Source organism: Copadichromis virginalis, linkage group LG17, assembly GCF_057382275.1.
Source record: "Copadichromis virginalis isolate Kocher_CV1m ecotype Utaka linkage group LG17, C_Virginalis_male_GT1.1, whole genome shotgun sequence".
Classification (NCBI taxonomy): domain Eukaryota; kingdom Metazoa; phylum Chordata; class Actinopteri; order Cichliformes; family Cichlidae; genus Copadichromis; species Copadichromis virginalis.
In genome coordinates, this window is record NC_140634.1 from 34,982,495 (window position 1) to 35,000,209 (window position 17,715).

Sequence of the window (17,715 nt, forward strand, 5' to 3'; positions counted from 1 at the left end):
ATGAACAAAACTTAATTCATGATGTGGTGATACTTGAACTACTACTTAAATTTTACATTTATTCTCACGGTTCCCAGGCATCTGTATAGATGGCACTCACATTCCAATCATTGCTCCTTCAGTAAATGAAGGAGACTATGTGAACAGGAAGTCTTTCCACAGCATTAATGTAGAGGTACATAGTTCCCTGTAGCATTTCAAACTAACATATTATTTCATTATAGTAATGGATGCTAATTTGTGTTCTCTGCACTGTGAAGATCATATGTGATGCTGCCAACATTATCACAAATGTGGAAGCCAACTGCTCAGCCTCTGTGAGTGGTGGTGGTGGAGGACCCCCACCTGTTTTTCGGGCCTCCGCTTTTTTCTGTTGGCTATAACGGGTAGAGATGGACCGATCCGATATTACGTATCGGTCCGATACTGACCTAAATTACTGGATTGGATATCGGAGAAAAATAAAAAATGTAATCCGATCCATTAAATATCACGAAAGCACCTCACAAAACTTGCAACACGCCTTAACTCACCTCAGAACGTTAGCACGTCAGAGCAGTATGCATCACGTGATAGAGCGGCTGTGGCATGGGGACCTGTCGGTGGTCTGGATAGCATTTGGAGCTTCGCTAGCAACCCAGCATTTCATCTCCGACAAAGTTATCCCGAGAGAAGTAAAGCAAGTGTGTAAGTCCATCTCTGAATGTAAAGCATTCCTGCGTTAAGCTTAACGAGCGACTGCCTCTCCTGCTGCTACTTCAATCATGAAACTGCTTAACGATCAGCTGATCGGCTTTTCTGTCGCGAGTCCGTCTCTCTAGTTTGTTTTTGGCCCACTTTGCACCAGAAAGAGTAAACCAGCGGCTGAACAACAGCAGCACGTTTAAGCTTGATCAGCTATTGTTAGAATGTATTTAATATTACTTTCTACTCCAGGATCTTTTTCTACGTAGCTGACGCTGGTAACTGTGCAGGGGCGGATCTAGCAAAGTTTAGCCAGGGGGGCCGATAGGGCATTAACAGGGAAAAGGGGGCACAAAGACATACTTTTCTTTCTTATTCTCATTTAAAATGTCTAGCTTTTAATAAATAATTATCTGACACCCAAAGTTTTAATTTGATGCAAAATGAATAGAAGTCCATTACTGTATATAGTAACTATTAAGTCTAATATATATACCCTAGTAAGCTATAGTACTTTTTCCCTTTGGGAAGGTACCATCTGTGCAGTCTGCAATTTTGTTGAAGAAAGATGTTGAATCTATTTAATATTTCTTGAAAAATAATTGATTTCTGTGCATTTTTTTTCACACTGCATCAAATTAAGGTTGATTACGTCGATTAAGCATCATGAGGTGGAGTGTGAGGGGTGGTTCCCTATTTTTTATTTTTTTATTTTTGTTGTTGCTGGGAGTTGGAACCCTATTAGTTAGGTTGCTTAATATTTATGCTAAGTACTCTTTAAAATACCAGAATAGGGAGGATGGTGTAGGTTTAAGTTTATTAGATTGATCAGTATTGCTGAACTATGAAATATTTTTTTTTGCATACAGGTATAACAGAATAGCTTTAGTGTAGTTGTTGTTTTAAACTTGAGTATGAACTTATACAAAATGCAGCAAGATATTTAAAAAACAGTTTTGTTGATTAAAAAACACTATATCGGATTCATATCGGTATCGGCAGATATCGAAATTTATGATATCGGTATCGGTATCGGACATAAAAAAGTGGTATCGTGCCATCTCTAATAACGGGTCACATTTGAGCACACAGAGTAAGCAAATATGTACTTGTAATGTGTTCAGATAATTTCAATAAGTGCTTACAGAGGGGAAATTAATGTAGCCTCTAACTGCAATTGATTTACATCGGACAAACAGACCAAGCACTATGGCTCATAATACAATTACACCTTACCTGTTTGGACTATATTTTTATATTTCATTTTTACTTGCTGCCAGGAACGTTTGGGGCCTGTTGGGTTGCACCTGCGCTCACATCACATCACAAAATAAAATGTGTAAAATAAAATATAATAAAATAACGTGTTAAATGGGTGGAAATCCCTAGATCAATGTTTAAATTAACACTCACGCATTGACTCTGTCGGCTTTGTTTTGCCATGCATGCTCCCTTTCTTTGGCAGCTGAGGCTGTGTTACTTTTTTTCTGCAAAATTTGCATGTTATCGGCATATGCTGCCATCAGAATTTCGGCCTCAAGCGCTGTAAAATACATTGACCGCGCCTTCTTTCCCTCCGTCTCCATGGTGACTCGCTTAATCTGTGCTCCACTAATCAGGGCTTTATGTATCCTCGTGCGCGCGCTTAACTTGGGGTTAAAGCAACTCCGCGTTGATTGAACTAATTGTTATCAGCCTTTCTGAAACCGAATATTCCGAGTTGGACAGTTCGGGGTTACTCAACCCTGAGTATCGTTTTTCACTCTGAGTTTTCTAAACCGGCTTCCTGAAATAGGGCCCTGGGGGTAGATAAATTCAGCGTAATCCCATTGTCACTGCCAGCTTTTACCAGTATCTGAAAGCTTAATCCAACATATAATATAGCATATAGTATAGCATTTTAGTCTCATTCATGATGATCAGATAGCGTGTTCACTTCCATTTGTAAATGTTTGTCTTGGTGGTTTGTCCGGTTGTTCATGTTTTCATGAGCAACAGTTGAGGCACTTTGCATTTGGGAGGAGTTTCTGGCTGAGTAAATAGCAGAGGAGCCAGCCTCCTAGACAGTATTCAAAAGTTCGAGTGAGTGCACAGTGTCAGACATCAAGATCTTTGTAACAAACATTTTTGTTAAACATGGAATTGACAGCAGAAAGTCACTCCATTCCCCTATCTGATGGAAACAGCATACCCTTGATAGGACTGGGAACTTATGCAGATCCCCACGAGGTAAGATTCATGATTTAATTGTATATTGTATATCGTTGTGCATGTGTCACGAAGCAAAAACTAAATGAATAAATAAAAAATAGTGGTAGGATTTTTTGTTTGTTTGTTTTTCGCTGTGACTTTTGAGTGCTTATTATATTATTATTATGGTTGTTGTTATTTTATTTTATACTATATATTCCTTCCAGTACTACTTCTTCTTCTTCTTTTTTTTTTTTGACAGACTCCTAAAGGAACTGCATATGAATCTGTCAAAATTGCGATCCAGACGGGCTACAGACATATTGATGGAGCATTGATCTATTACAATGAACATGAAGTGGGGCAAGCAATAAGGGACAAAATAGCAGATGGAACTGTGAAAAGAGAGGACATCTTCTATTGTGGAAAGGTTTGCAAAGCATACTTGTTCGTGTGAGCCTCTCCTGTGCACCTTGACTGTTGAACTTTTTTTTTCTTTCTGTTTTTCTGTACACACATTCTGTACTTAAGTAGAAGTACATCTATTACTGTTCAAAACTACTCCAGTAAAAGATGAAGTACTGATTCAACTTCTTTACTCAAGTAAAAGTAAAAAAGTACAGGCTGTTTAGTAGCTGTTTGGAGGACATTTCTATTTCTGTGCAAAGCTAACTTAACCTTCGGCTATGTTAACACAATGATAAAATAATATTAGCAGATGGGAATACAAACTTCAGCCTAAGTTTTTTCCAATCTAAGTATACTCAGCTTGAATCTGAAGAAAAAGAAGTAAAATAAAATATATATATATCAGTCAATAGATCTAAGAATCATCAGCTAAAATTCATATGAATCTCTGCTACACTTGATGTAGAACTCATGCAAACTCATGAAACCACAGTCACTGTGCACCGGTCACACACTCTTCTTTACTTTAAACCCATCACAGTACACCAAACTAATCTCCAGAGTATTTTCATGTAGTCTTTAAATAGCCTCAGTTTGATTTGCATGTATCATAATATGCAAAAACACAATGTTGGCTCATAGTGACAAAAATCCGTTAAAGCAAATCCGTTAAGGCAAAAGTAACGAGCCTGTTTTACTACTGAAGTGCAGTATAGAAAATTTTATAAAATTTTAACAAATATTTGTGCTTTGTTACTTCCCACCTCAAGAGTTCAGTGATGCATGAAGATCATCAAGACTTTTAGAAATCGAACAACAAGTTCCATTAATAACAAATCCACAAAATCCTCATGTAGGTTATTCAGGGTGAAGCAGGTTGTTTTTCATCTAATTCATTGAAACAAATCCAGCACTATGACGGCATGCACAGGTTTTGGTTGCACCATTCCTAGCATGCATGTTTCTAGATGAGCTTTAACATCTATATCGAGAATGCATGAAAAATGCGTTTAGCAGGATTTCTCTGGGTGTAATTGTTGATGTCAACAAAAAATTTAAAGTTTAAAAATGTGTTTTTTCCTGTCAAAAATGGTGGCCAAAGTGACAAAAAAGTACAACTCCTTTAGTTATTTTAAAGTAAATAACTAATAATGCAAATAAGAAAAAAAGCCAATCTGAATATTATACCAATATTATTTCCCTGAACCACAAAAAAATAAGGAAGATAAAGTAAGTACATTTTGGTTTGTACAACACCTTTCAAGACAAACATTACAAAGTCCCTCAAGGCAAAAGTTAACCAAAAACTAGTCTAAAATGCTTTTGGCCTGTGTGAAACTTAAAAGGTATGGATAACATACGAATCGATAACATATTCATTTTCATGACTTACCTTTGAATCTTAAAAAAAACCAAATGCTGAGTTCTGTAGCTTTTTTCTACATTTGTTAACTTTTCTTCTTTTCTTTTGAAGTTGTGGAACACATTTCATCCACCCGAGCTAGTACGACCTACTTTAGAGAAAACCCTGACGACATTACAGCTGGATTATGTTGACCTCTATATTATAGAACTGCCCATGGCTTTCAAGGTATGCACACATGTGAAAACTTAATAACAAGTTTTTAATTTTTACATTTGAATTTCATGAGGTTTTACTGCACCAAATGAAATACTATACTATACTGAAACACTATAATTTTCTGAAGCCAGGAGATGAATTTAACCCCAAAGATGAGAGTGGGAAGTGGCTTTATCATGAAACGGACCTCTGTGCCACATGGGAGGTGAGACTTGGTGGCCTGCTTATTCAAGAAAATTTAGTTTCAGTGATTTCCTAACATATGTGAAGACAACATAACTGCTACAGAACAACAGTATTGGGTACACGCGTCCTTTAACTTATAGTTAAATACAAAAAGATATGTGGTAAAAATCAATGACAGCTTCAACAGTGTCTCAGTTTTACTGTTTCTGTGAGCTTTTAAATTGTTTCAAAGTTCAACGTTGACTATATTGTTTTATTATTGTGCTTTCCTATGTCTCTCACAGGCTTTAGAAGCTTGTAAAGACGCTGGCCTTGTAAAATCTCTTGGGGTTTCAAACTTCAACAAGCGACAACTAGAGCTAATCCTTAACAAGCCGGGGCTGAAACACAAACCTGTGTCAAACCAGGTTAGTGGTACATTATTGAGCAAGCAGTTGTCTGGAAATAAGTTACTAAGTACTTGTTTTCAGAATACTAAGGTCAAAAAGCTTTGCTCTTTGCAGGAGGGGAGCTCTTTGCAAAGAGCTGCCTCACATAGACAAAAAGAACCTTTATTGCTGTGCTTTCCTGTGTCTCAAAATGCAAAATCCTAACACCTCTGGCTGAAATGCAGCATGAAAGCTTCCACTGTGTTTTATAGATGAGCGTAAACACTGTTGTACCTCTTTTTTGACCTCCTCCATACAAAGAGTGCTGACTACAAATTGAACATAAAATTTCACATTCAGATTCACCCCTCCATAAGACCTGTAGCCACTGATTTTCATCCCAGTTCTTACAATACAATACAATACAATACAACTTTATTTATATAGCACATTTAAAACCGAAGGTACACCAAAGTGCTTCACAAAAAGGTTAAAATATAAAAAAGAAAAGTACAGACAAAATAAGAAATATACGGAGCCCCGCAGGGGACATGGGAGAAAAAAAAATTAAGACGGACTTTTGCGAGATCTCGCAAAACAAACTCGGGATCTCCGATTTGGATTTGGGGATAAATTTAGGAAGATAATAGATATACTGTATAATGATATAAATAGCTCTGTGTCATTAGGCTATGGCACTGGTAAAAGATTTAGCGTCAAAAGAGGAATTAGGCAAGGGTGTGGAAGCTCTCCGTTGTTGTTCATAATGGTTGTGGAGATGCTCGCAATTCTAATTAAAAACAGCAGTGCTGCCGGAATTGAGATTATGGATAATTCTTTAATAATTACCCTGCCTAATGTGTACCCTGCCTCTCGCCCTATGACAGCTGGGATAGGCTCCAGTGCCCCCCGCGACCCTGAAAAGGATAAGCGGAAGCGAATGGATGGATGGATTTAATAATTAGTCAACTTGCGGATGACGCTACTCTTTTCTTAAAAAATGAACATCAGATTCCCCTGGTAAAACAAATAATCACTACATTCTCAAAAGCTTCAGGCTTAAAATTAAATTTAAATAAATGTGAATTATTGGCATTAAAGGAGTGTAATTCACAATTACTGTACGATATAAAGGTGAAGAAGGAGGTAAAATATTTGGGCATCACAATTTCAAAAGATCACAAAGTCTTAGAAAAAGTAAATATTTTAGATAATGTTGACAAATGTAAGACAATCTTAAATAAGTGGTTACAAAGAGACATCACAATTTTTGGAAGAATATTATTAACCAAAATGGATAGTTTATCTAGATTTATATATCCAGCTTACTCTTTATCAATATCGAATAAAGTTATTAAAACAATTAATAGCTTGAATTTTAATTTTATTTGGAGGAATAAGTGCCATTATATATCTAAAGATGATTTGGTTAAACCATACATTGAAGGCGGTGGAAACGCAATTGATTTTGATATAATGAATGGTGTTTTGAAACTTAAATGGTTAAAATCCTTCCTAAATAATCCACACTCCATTTGGTTTTTTATACCAAGTAAGGTCTTTAACACACTGGGGGGTATCAACTTTCTCCTAAAGTGTGACTTTGAAATTACTAAGCTACCTGCTAAACTCTCTGAATTCCATAAACAGGTCCTTCTTTATTGGAAAATGTTATTTAAACATAATTTCACTTCACATAATAGCCCAATTTGGAACAATAGATATATACTGATGAACAGAAAATCTATTTTTATTCAAGATTGGTTATCAAAAGGTGTTTGGGCAATTGCCCATTTTGTAGATGAGGAAGGACATGTTCTAGGACATCAAGATTTTTGCCAAAAGTTTAATATCCAATGTTCTAAAAGTAAATTTAATCGGGTTATAAAATCCATTCCATTGTCACTTAAAAACATAGTTGTAAATGATATAATATATTCTGACATCTCCCCCAAGTTAAGGCAATTATATATAAATGGTATTCGATTTTGTGATGTTAAATGCAACAATAAGTTTCTTAGATCTTCATTAAGGAGTCTTTATTCTCCAAATTTACTTAGACGTAATTACATATTAAAAGATTTCCAAAGGGAAGAAATTGAAAAAATAAGAACTGATTATATCACCTTCCCTATCCCTCCTAAAGGGAAAGAAGTCCAATTTAAAATCTTGAATAAAATTTACCCGACAAATAGACTCCTTAGTGATAGATTCAAAATAGAAACGGGTAATTGTGTATTTTGTGAAACAGAAGAGGAGGATTTGGACCATCTATTCTTTTTGTACAATTTTATACAAATATTTTGGTTGGATTTTCATACCTGGCTTTATTCCAGTGGGATTCAAATTACCCCATTTACCTTAAATATGATAATGTTTGGAGTGTTTTTGAAAGAAAAGAAAGCTAATTATGGTGTTAATGTGTTATTAATATTGTGCAAGCATTTTATACATAAATGTCGCTTTTTTAAGACTAAACCAACACTAGCTTACTGGAAAAACGACTTAAACCTGTTGGTTAAATCTTTGACTTTAGTTAAAAAGAAAAAGGCTGCTTTTTTTGTTTCCTTTATGGAAGATTTTGATTTAGTGAGTTAATAATTTGTTAAATTATGTGACCCCATCTTTATATTTTATTTTCACTATGTATGAAAGTTGCTAATATGTAAGAAATGCCTATTCTCTGAATCTGTGATATATGGTGCATTTTGTTTGTATGTTACGGAGCCCCGCAGGGGACATGGGAGAAAAAAAAATTAAGACTGATGTTTGCGAGATCTCGCAAAACAAACTCGGGATCTCGCAAAACTTTTGCGAGATATAAAGAAATATAAAGAAATACTCAAGACTTGGGAAATGTACAGTACTGTATTTACCGTAACATCAGCAGCTAAATGTGCAAACCATTCTTCATTTTAAAAAGTAGTGTTTCAAGAGTCAATGCTTTTGTTACTCTATTGTGCAGCGGCAATTTATTAAAGTCAGAAGAAAGAATCTGAGGCACAACCAGCTGAAGACAACAATGCAGGCTTTAGTTTCAGTCTTTGAATATTTGCGCATACAGCTAATGAACAATACAACAGAAAGACTCAGATTTTAGACATATGCCCAATATGTTTTAACTAAATCACACACACAGCTGTGTTTTGATAGATATGTGAACATTGTGTGGATAGGACATGGATATGTTGCAGAGGTATAGGAACAAAATGCAGGCAATGTATACCGCCCAGAAATGTGGGGAAAACTTCAAATTTATTTAAAAAGTAAGTTTACTGCCTGAAATATTATCAGTATGAAAGGACTGAACTTTGAATCAATGAAAGCATAACAGAGATAGGAAGTTATTATTTAAGTAACATGAACAATCAAGATGCACTTGGAAGTGTTGGTTCATAACACTCGCAAGGAATAAGCCAAGCTGTCTTCATCAGAAACATGTGTGTATGTATACATATGTGCTCTATTACAGGTTGAATGCCACCCCTATTTCACCCAGCCAAAATTGCTTGAATACTGCCGGCAGAATGGTATCGTCATTGTTGGTTACAGCCCGCTGGGAACATCCAGAGATCCATCTTGGTATGGGTCACACTCATTTTATGAGTAGCTAGTCAAGTTCTCAGCCTCTTGATTGACATTAAAATATCACTGTTTCAATAAAGGGTAAACCTAAAATGCCCCCCAATGCTGGAAGATGACCTGCTGGTATCGATTGCCAAAAAGTATAACAAGACCACGGCTCAGGTGTGTCTGCGGTTCAATGTACAGAGAGGCGTGGTGGTCATCCCAAAGAGCTTCAGCCCTGGGGCCCGTTCTTCGTACCTCGCTAAGTAAGTTAGCTGGATTAGATTGTTGACGATTTTGCGTGATCCTGGATCGTTCGGTTCCCCGAAGCTCATCCGGGACTTGCTGTCATAGCAACAGAGCCGTAAGCGTAAACCTGCTCGGGAGCAGGTTTACTTTATGTAAACAGGATTAGATCGCGGCCACGCAGGTATGTCCGCTTCATTTATACGAAAGCAACAGCGATATTCCACCACTGTTTCACCATAAATAAATAACATCAATGTAACTAAAGATAATGCAGCACTTGATCCTTTTATTGATGTCACACAGATACATACAGGTCATTTCCTAAAAAAGGGAAATGTACTATTAACATTCTATTACATGTATGTGATTATTACAGATGTAATTCATATTTCAGAGTAGTAATTGTAAATTACTTCGTGTAATCAAGATGAGAGACCACGGCTATAAAAGCGAAGGTGGATTTGGGAAGCCTGTCGCAGCCATGTCCTGTCCGTATACGCGAGCCACCCATTGCGGAAGGTGCAAGATTGATAAGGAGAGTCCTCAGAATTCAGCGTATATTGCGGGATAGACAGGATCCTTTAGCTCAGCGCGACAGTGTGCTCATTGAGAGATATCGATATTCCCGTGAGGGTATTATTTACTTAACCAACTTGTTGACGAGGGGGTGCAGGACCACCACCTGTCTTTTTTTCCTCTGCCCTTTTCTTGGTTGCTGTTATGAACAAACTAACAGAGTATTACAGGCCAGTATTACCTTGCCAAGAGACGAAAAGCAATCTAAGAGATAAATATTACCATTCTGTAGAATACTCCTGTATTCCACTTTTACTTGTTCCCATGTTCTTGTGGGTCCTGTTGTGGCTCTAATGTGAAAGGGGATATAATATAACATATTATAATATAATATAATGCCATATGATATTGGACAATATAGTGTCATATGATAGATCTACCCTACCGCCTACTGGTGTTGGCCAGAGGGGCCGATGGCGCGATATGGCAGCCTGGCTACAACCGTAGCTGCCTCCACCAGTGTGTGAATGTGGGAGTGAATGAATAGTGGTATCGTACAGCGCTTTGGGTGCCTTGGAAAGCGCTATATAAACCCAATCCATTATTATTATTATTATTATTATTATTAAATTACCTACGAGTTTGATTTGTCAGCAACTTTCTGCCAGCCCCTCTCTCCTTGCTTTTGCAGCCTTTGCAGTGTTCTCTTGCGTTTTAATTAAACTCTGAAACTCCTGAAATCCCTCACTCATGAGTTCTTGCTCTGCTGCCGGAAAATACCGTGCACGCCCCTTCGACATTTTCGCCGACCAATCAGCGGGTTGCCGATCAATGTTTCTACTATCGATGCGTAGCCCCTTTTACGACACCCAGTGATGTCACATTACTGCGTCCAGCTGTACTAATCGTCAACAGCAGGTGTGTTCGGGGAACCGGATTAGCGAGCTCACGGTTAGCGCGATGATTTGATCTTGGATGTGTCATTTGATCTTGGATGTAGTAAGCGACGTACGAAGAACGGGCCCCTGCTCGCATAAAGGAAAACTTTGAGGTTTGTTTATAATTTTAGGTGTGTAGGGGTCCGTTCTTCGTACCTCGCTAAGTAAGTTAGCTGGATTTGATTGTTGATGATTTCGCGTGATCTTGGATCGTTCGGTTCTCCGAAGCTCATCCGGGACTTGCTGTCATAGCAACATATCCATAAGCGTAAACCTGCTCGGGAGCAGGTTTACTTTATGTAAACAGGATTAGATCGCGGCCACTCAGGTACATGTATGTCCGCTTCATGTATACGAAAGCAACAGCGATATTTTACCACTGTTTTTCCATAAATAAATATTATCAATGTAACTAAAGATAATGCAGTATTTGATTCTTTTATTGATTCCATACAGATACATACAGGTCATTTCCTAAAAAAAGGGAAATGTACTATTAATCATTCTATTACATGCATTTGATTATTCCAGATGTAATTCATATTTTAGAGTAGTAATAGTAAATTACTTCGTGTAATCAAGATGAGAGACCACGGCTATAAAAGCGAAGGTGGATTTGGGAAGTCTGTCGCAGCCATGTCCTGTCCGTTTGTACGCGAGCAGCCCATTGCGGAAGGTGCAAGATTGATAAGGAGAGTCCTCAGAATTCAGCGTATATTGCGGGATAGACAGGATCCTTTAGCTCAGCGCGACAGTGTGCTCATAGAGAGATATCGATTTTCCCGTGAGGGTATTATTTACTTAACCAACTTGTTGACGAGGGGGTGCAGGACCACCACCTGTCTTTTTTTGCTCTGCCCTTTTCTTGGTTGCTGTTATAAACAAAGAAACAGATTATTTCAGGGTCTCTTTTCAAGAGACTAAAAGCAATATAAGTGATAAATATTACCATTCTGTAGAATATTCTTATATTTCACTTTTACTTGTTCCCATGTTCTAGTGGGTCCTGTCATGGCTCTAATGTGAAAGAGGATATAATGTAATATAATATAATAAATTTACCCTACCGCCTACTGGTGTTGGCCAGAGGGGCCGATGGTGCGATATGGCAGCCTGGCTTCTGCCAGTCTGCCCCAGGGCAGCTGTGGCTACAACCGTAGCTGCCTCCACCAGTGTGTGAATGTGAGAGTGAATGAATAGTGGCATTGTAAAGCGCTTTGGGTGCCTTGAAAAGCGCTATATAAATCCAATCCATTATTATTATTATTATTAAATTACTTACGAGTTTAATTTGTCAGCAACTTTCTGCCAGCCCTCTCTCCTTGCTTTTGCAGCCTTTGCAGTGTTCCCTTGCGTTTTAATTAAACTCTGAAACTCCTGAAATCCCTCAATCAAGGGTTCTTCCTCTGCTGCCGAAAAATACCGAGCGCGCTCCTTCGACATTTTCGCCGACCAATCAAAGGGTTGCCGATCAATGTTTCTACTATCGATGCGTAGCCCCTGTTAAGCCACCCAGTGATCTCACATTACTTCATCCAGCTATACTAAACGTCAACAACAGGTGTGTTCGAAGAACCGGAATAGCGAGCTCAAAGTTAGCGCGATGATTTGATCTTGGATGTAGTAAGCGAGGTACGAAGAACGGACCCCAGGTAGCAAAAAGTGCCTTCTGAAAACCAGATGCATGGAATATAATCAGACTTATTTGCCAACTTTCCAGATATTCAATTTCTCTCTCTCTGACGCTGATATGAAGACAGTTGAAGGGTTGAACAAAAACATCCGCTTTGTGGAGCTTCTCAGGTGAGTATAGTGCAACTTGTGTCAAGTTTTGCTCTTTGAACAAACGGCTCCAATTAATATTTCTTTTTTCTGGCTCAACAGGTGGTCTGACCATCCAGAGTATCCATTTCATGATGACTTCTAAACACCACAAACAGCAACACATTGTTCGAGAGTGATTAAATTTGGCATCTTTACTTTGCTAAAATAATATTTATTTGCTATTAGCTAATTTAAAAAAAAACTTAAATTTACAGCACACAATATAATACACTTCCTCGGGTAAAGGGTTTCACTGCTGAGCCGTGCTGTGGGAAGAATAATGAAGGTCTGCTCTCACAGATGTCTTTAGTTTTGTAAAAGTCTTACAGATAAGTTTTGAGTGACAAAACAAACAAACTTGGGATAGTAAATGTTTGCAAACTACAAAATAAAGATAAGGTGTGGCTAAATCAAAACAAGACTGTTAAGTATAGAAAGCTTAAACTCTGGACAGATGGTGTTCTCATCCTGCCAACACTTTCATTGCTCAGACCAAATCTGAATTGCTCAACCTGAATAACAGCTTTTAAAACTGAATTTGAATTAAATTTAGCTCTTGAATGCTTTCAGTTTCACTTCTCACCATTCAGTTTTAGTTCTTAAATTCAGTTTTTGGGGTCATACATCCGGGTCCTTCGAGAAAACTGCACAATAATCCAGCATAAAGTTTGCCGTTGCAGTGATAGTCATATCATACCATATCACTTCAGAGGTGATCTAGTAATACTGCACTAATGAATTACACCAGGGGTGTTGAACTCCAGACCTCAAGGGTCAACACATATATCACCCTGGGTCAACACACCTGAATCAAATGATTAGTTTCTTTACCAGGCTTATGGAGAACTTCAAGATATGTTGAGGGGGTAATTTAACCATTTAAATCAGCTGTGTTGGATCAAGGGCACATCTAAAACCTGCAGGACACCAGCTCTCAAGGTCTGGAGTTCAACACCTGTGAATTAGACTGTTCGCTTTAGCTAAAGTTATTAAGTTAGCTAAGGAGTCAGGATACTATATAAGACAGAAATAAGCCAAAATTACAATGGTTTGGACACTCTTTTGTACGTTTCCCTACTGTAGCGGTCTCTCAAAGCATACAGGACTTTCAGGGGGTACAAGATGATAACTGGAATTCTAATGGGAACAGTCGATCATGTTTGTCAAAGCTGAAACAAAGGCAAACCAAGCTAAATTAGCGTTTTTAGCTAACAGCTATAATAGGCATAACAGGTACTGTTAAGCTCTCATTTGTTTACATGCTTTTTCTTATACAGGTAATACATTTATTACCAACCTGAGAGTTTAGCCACCATGACTGATATGAATGAATGACTGCTGAACACTTAATCTGTGCCCCACTCCAGCTCAAGATTCTGTAGGTTTGCTCAGTAACACTCTGGGTCTGCAGGTAGTTTATGATACATCGTCTGGTACCCCTGGACATATCATCAGTGACGTAACCTGGGTCATAGGAGGTTGTAACTCACTCCAAGTTGAAAAACAGACACAAGGCATTCTTGATTTTTACTGGCATTTATTACACACAGGTGCCACCAACGATGCTGTGAGAACTGTACAAACAACATAAAATAATCAATTTCCACAATAAATTGTTTTCATAGAGAATAAACAATAAAGCACATTATTAAAAAAACAAAAACACTCACAATTTGACCTTTACAAAATGTTAACATATTACACGTGACTACCATAAACTCGACAGTTCTGTCACAAACAAACATTTTTCTACTACGACATATAAAATACAAATTGCATACCTCATTGGCCGCATTAACTTCAGGGGTTAATGAAAACGCATCTTGCAGTGTGCACTCCTTCCCACAGGTGGAAAACAGACTGAACATTGGTTCCATCCTGGAAGCATTTTGTAAAACCGTTAAGTATATTTTTAAACCAACAATGTATACATTAAATCTGATATATTAAAATAAAGTATGTTATGTTCCCCTGAGGGGTCTAGGCTGTGAGGGGGAAGTAACAAAAAGTGTCCGGGTCAGAAAAAGGAGACAAGAAGGCATGAGGGTTAAATTAAAGAGTTTTATTAAAGTAGCTCAACTAAAAGAGACGGACAAGCCGCTATCACCATTTAAGAAAAACAAAACTCAGGCGTTGGTCAATAAAGTAAAACGTAAGCCAAAAAGAGAGAGCAGCTCACTAACTGTAACCACTCACATGGCACTCTGGCCCAGAACTCACCTTTCCCTGGGCTTAAATCTCTTTAATTACTGACGAGAGTCAGCTGCACAAAAGGGAAAGGTGGCACCTCAGGCAGAAGAGGTAGTGGGACACGCCCACACAGGCACCTTCATTTATTATAACTTAAACAATAAAATTATTTTAATCTGCATAACTGCTGCTGACGGCAGTCACAGAGGTTTTCGGGCCTTTCAACAATCAGACCCCCTTTCCCAGGTGACCCAGGTAGGGTTGATCAAGCCCCAGCTATTTGAATTGTTACTATTATTATTATTACTGGGGGCTCTGAAATTTAGGGGGGTGGGGAACAACGCATAGGTCAAAAGAGAATGGACTGTATAGAGACCGATTGCGTCCAGAGGCGAAGCGGCGGTACTTGCAGAAAATAGCATGCATTGGAAATGTGGACCCGTATGAAATGCGGCCGCGGAGTAGAAACCCTGAAGACCAACCGCTATTGACGTAGCCTGATATATTTTCGTACCTTGTCTGTGGAGTCAGCACGTACAAGTCGTCATTCAAACAAAGGTAAGTCAGCTTGAGTACTGCGAGTGAAATGCGTTTGATTTCCCTCCGAACATTCAGATTAGTGTAGCATAACTTCATTCATCAGGGGGAAATTAGAGTGAGAACATGTGGAGGCTCTGTTAGAGGGATAACTTAGTGAGTTCATTGTGCTGAAGAATTTAGTTATTCTTTATGGTTAAATAAATTGCAATGATTTATTCATATTGTTCATAAATAATTCTAATTATACATCTTGCTTCCATGTTTGTATCCTGTGTCACTAAAAATACATTTTATTTTAGTTTTATACATTGATTAATGACCTGCAGAATCTCCTTATCATATTAAGTGATTCATAATTGTCACTTTATGCTTTCTCCATCTCAAAAGTGATGACATCCTTGCATTACATACTGTAGGTTCATTTTCTGCAGGCAGATTTAGAATATAACATGCAGCGTTCTATAAATGGATACATAAAAAAATGAAGAATTACATGTATGTGCTAACTTTCTAAACACTTTGTTACATTTATGATAAAGTAGATAATACACATTTATGTCGGCCTTGGCTCATTAGTTCTTGTCTTTAAATTAACTTTGTCCGTGTGTGTTTCAAGTACTGCACTCTCAAAGACTGAATGAACCAGCATTGCAGCCATGGGCCATGATGAGCATCACAGGGAAGGCTGAAGCCGCACACTGCATCTGTATGGCCGGAGTTGCGGAGACCTGCACCCATGTCGCTGCTCTTCTGTTTAATGTAGAAGCAACAGTGCAGATCCGTGGCACAAGGACTGTTACAGATGAACCTGCATACTGGGTTTTGCTGGGTAATATGACCAAGATACAGCCAGAGGTTGGCCATAAGATAGACCTCTCCTATTCAGCTGCCCAAAAAAAGGCTCTTGATCAAAACATAAACAGACCATCCGTATTGAAAGGTAAAAGGAGCCGTCCTCAAAAAAGAAAAATCCCACCTGCTACTGTGGAGGAGTTGTCACTGCTATTGGATACTTTGCTGTAACACAGTAAAGCTGTGGGTTTTGGGAATGACCCAAAATGTTTTATCTAGGGGTCTACATTCATTCCTGTAGTGCACTGCCATGTAAATAATTTGCATTTACTGAATATGTACTGACTGAGTACCACTGTTCAAAAGTTGAATAAAGAAACAAACAAATTTTTGCCTCTTTTTTTTTTTAAATTAAAACCACTTTGTAGAACATCACATCAGTTACAATGTAGAATCCATGTCATTTATAGTTTACAAATGACAAAATGTTTACACAGAATCATGACAGTGTTTACATGATATCACCCACTACTAACATTACTTTAATTACTGTATCTTTTGAAAAAATACCACTATTTATACAGCACAAGACTTAAGAATATTTAACAGGAGCCAGTTTTATTTTTCCCTGGTTTTACTACCACACTGTTCACCAAACGCAGCAAACCTTCACCATCCAGAAGGGTCACCTCTTCACCCTCACATGGAAGATGTAATCTGATTGGCATGGTGGTATGTTTGAAGCAGGTCCCTTGTGTAGCGCTGGAACCCGGTCACGATGTGTTTCATCCATTTCATAGGCTGGTTTGCTGCAATAATACCAAATAATTAGCAACTCTATAAATAGAAGGTAGTTCTATTATTATTATTAAACACAATGTCCCGCAGAAGAGCTCGGATTAACTCAGACAGTGTCAGGAGACATGCCGTAGCAAATTATGTGAGGCCATTCCAGGACGAAATGCAAAACAGTTTTACACAGCTGCAGCAGGAGTTGAGTAATCTAGAATATGTCATTTATCATGTTGCAGATATCAACATTGATCACACAGGTGTGACAGTACATAATTATGGAAGTGATCACATCCATGAGCTAATGGACCTCACAATACATAATTATGGAAGTGGTAACGTTAATGTCATTAACGATTATAGGAATATTTCACACTTCAACAACCTTCGTTTCAATTTAGGTTTCGATTACAAACGAAAATGCAAAAAAACCCAAAAACTGCCAAGCGCAGAATTCCAATCGACAAAGGCCGCCGTGCCACCATGCAGGCTGTAGATAACAAAGAAAAATACAGATCTTTGGTGGAAAACTGTATGGCAGAACTCGTTAAGCAAGCTGTAAAAAAATCAGGCAAAGTCATCAGTCTGGAAAGAGTTTCAGACATCTACAACCAGCATACCAACAACATCTGGGCTAAAATCAAGGATGATATTGATAAAATCCCCTTAGAGAAGTTCAAAAACTTCCATGAGGTGATTTTCAAAGCCATGTGTAAAGAGTTTAAAAATGCAGGATTAGCTTTGCTAGCCTTGGAATTAAATCAGCCAGCAATTGAAAATATGATTGCTGAAATTTTCATAAAGGAGGCAGCCAAACTATCGAAGAAACCAAGTTGCATACATCAGTTTTTCTCATCTATAGGCCGACTGTTTTGTTTCACCAGGAAAC

General features: G+C 38.0%; 1 protein-coding gene across 3 annotated transcripts; it reads left to right on the forward strand.

Annotated features, from left to right (window-relative positions):
- Positions 1 to 2,739: 2,739 nt before the first annotated feature.
- On the forward strand, positions 2,740 to 14,731 carry LOC146689812 (aldo-keto reductase family 1 member D1-like). 3 transcript variants are annotated; one of them, XM_085436354.1, is made up of 10 exons: positions 2,740 to 2,913; positions 3,137 to 3,304; positions 4,757 to 4,873; positions 4,992 to 5,069; positions 5,335 to 5,457; positions 8,891 to 9,000; positions 9,084 to 9,232; positions 10,767 to 10,801; positions 12,409 to 12,491; positions 12,573 to 14,731. In XM_085436354.1, exons 1-10 carry the CDS (start codon positions 2,821 to 2,823, stop codon positions 12,613 to 12,615), a joined length of 999 nt encoding a protein of 332 aa, XP_085292480.1. In that variant the 5' UTR covers positions 2,740 to 2,820; the 3' UTR covers positions 12,616 to 14,731. The 3 variants fall into 3 exon arrangements, with proteins under 3 accessions (XP_085292480.1, XP_085292478.1, XP_085292477.1); XM_085436352.1 differs by lacking the exon at positions 10,767 to 10,801 and having other exon boundaries at positions 9,084 to 9,251; positions 12,573 to 12,635; XM_085436351.1 differs by lacking the exon at positions 10,767 to 10,801 and having other exon boundaries at positions 2,742 to 2,913; positions 9,084 to 9,165; positions 12,573 to 14,730.
- The last annotated feature ends 2,984 nt before the right edge of the window (positions 14,732 to 17,715 follow it).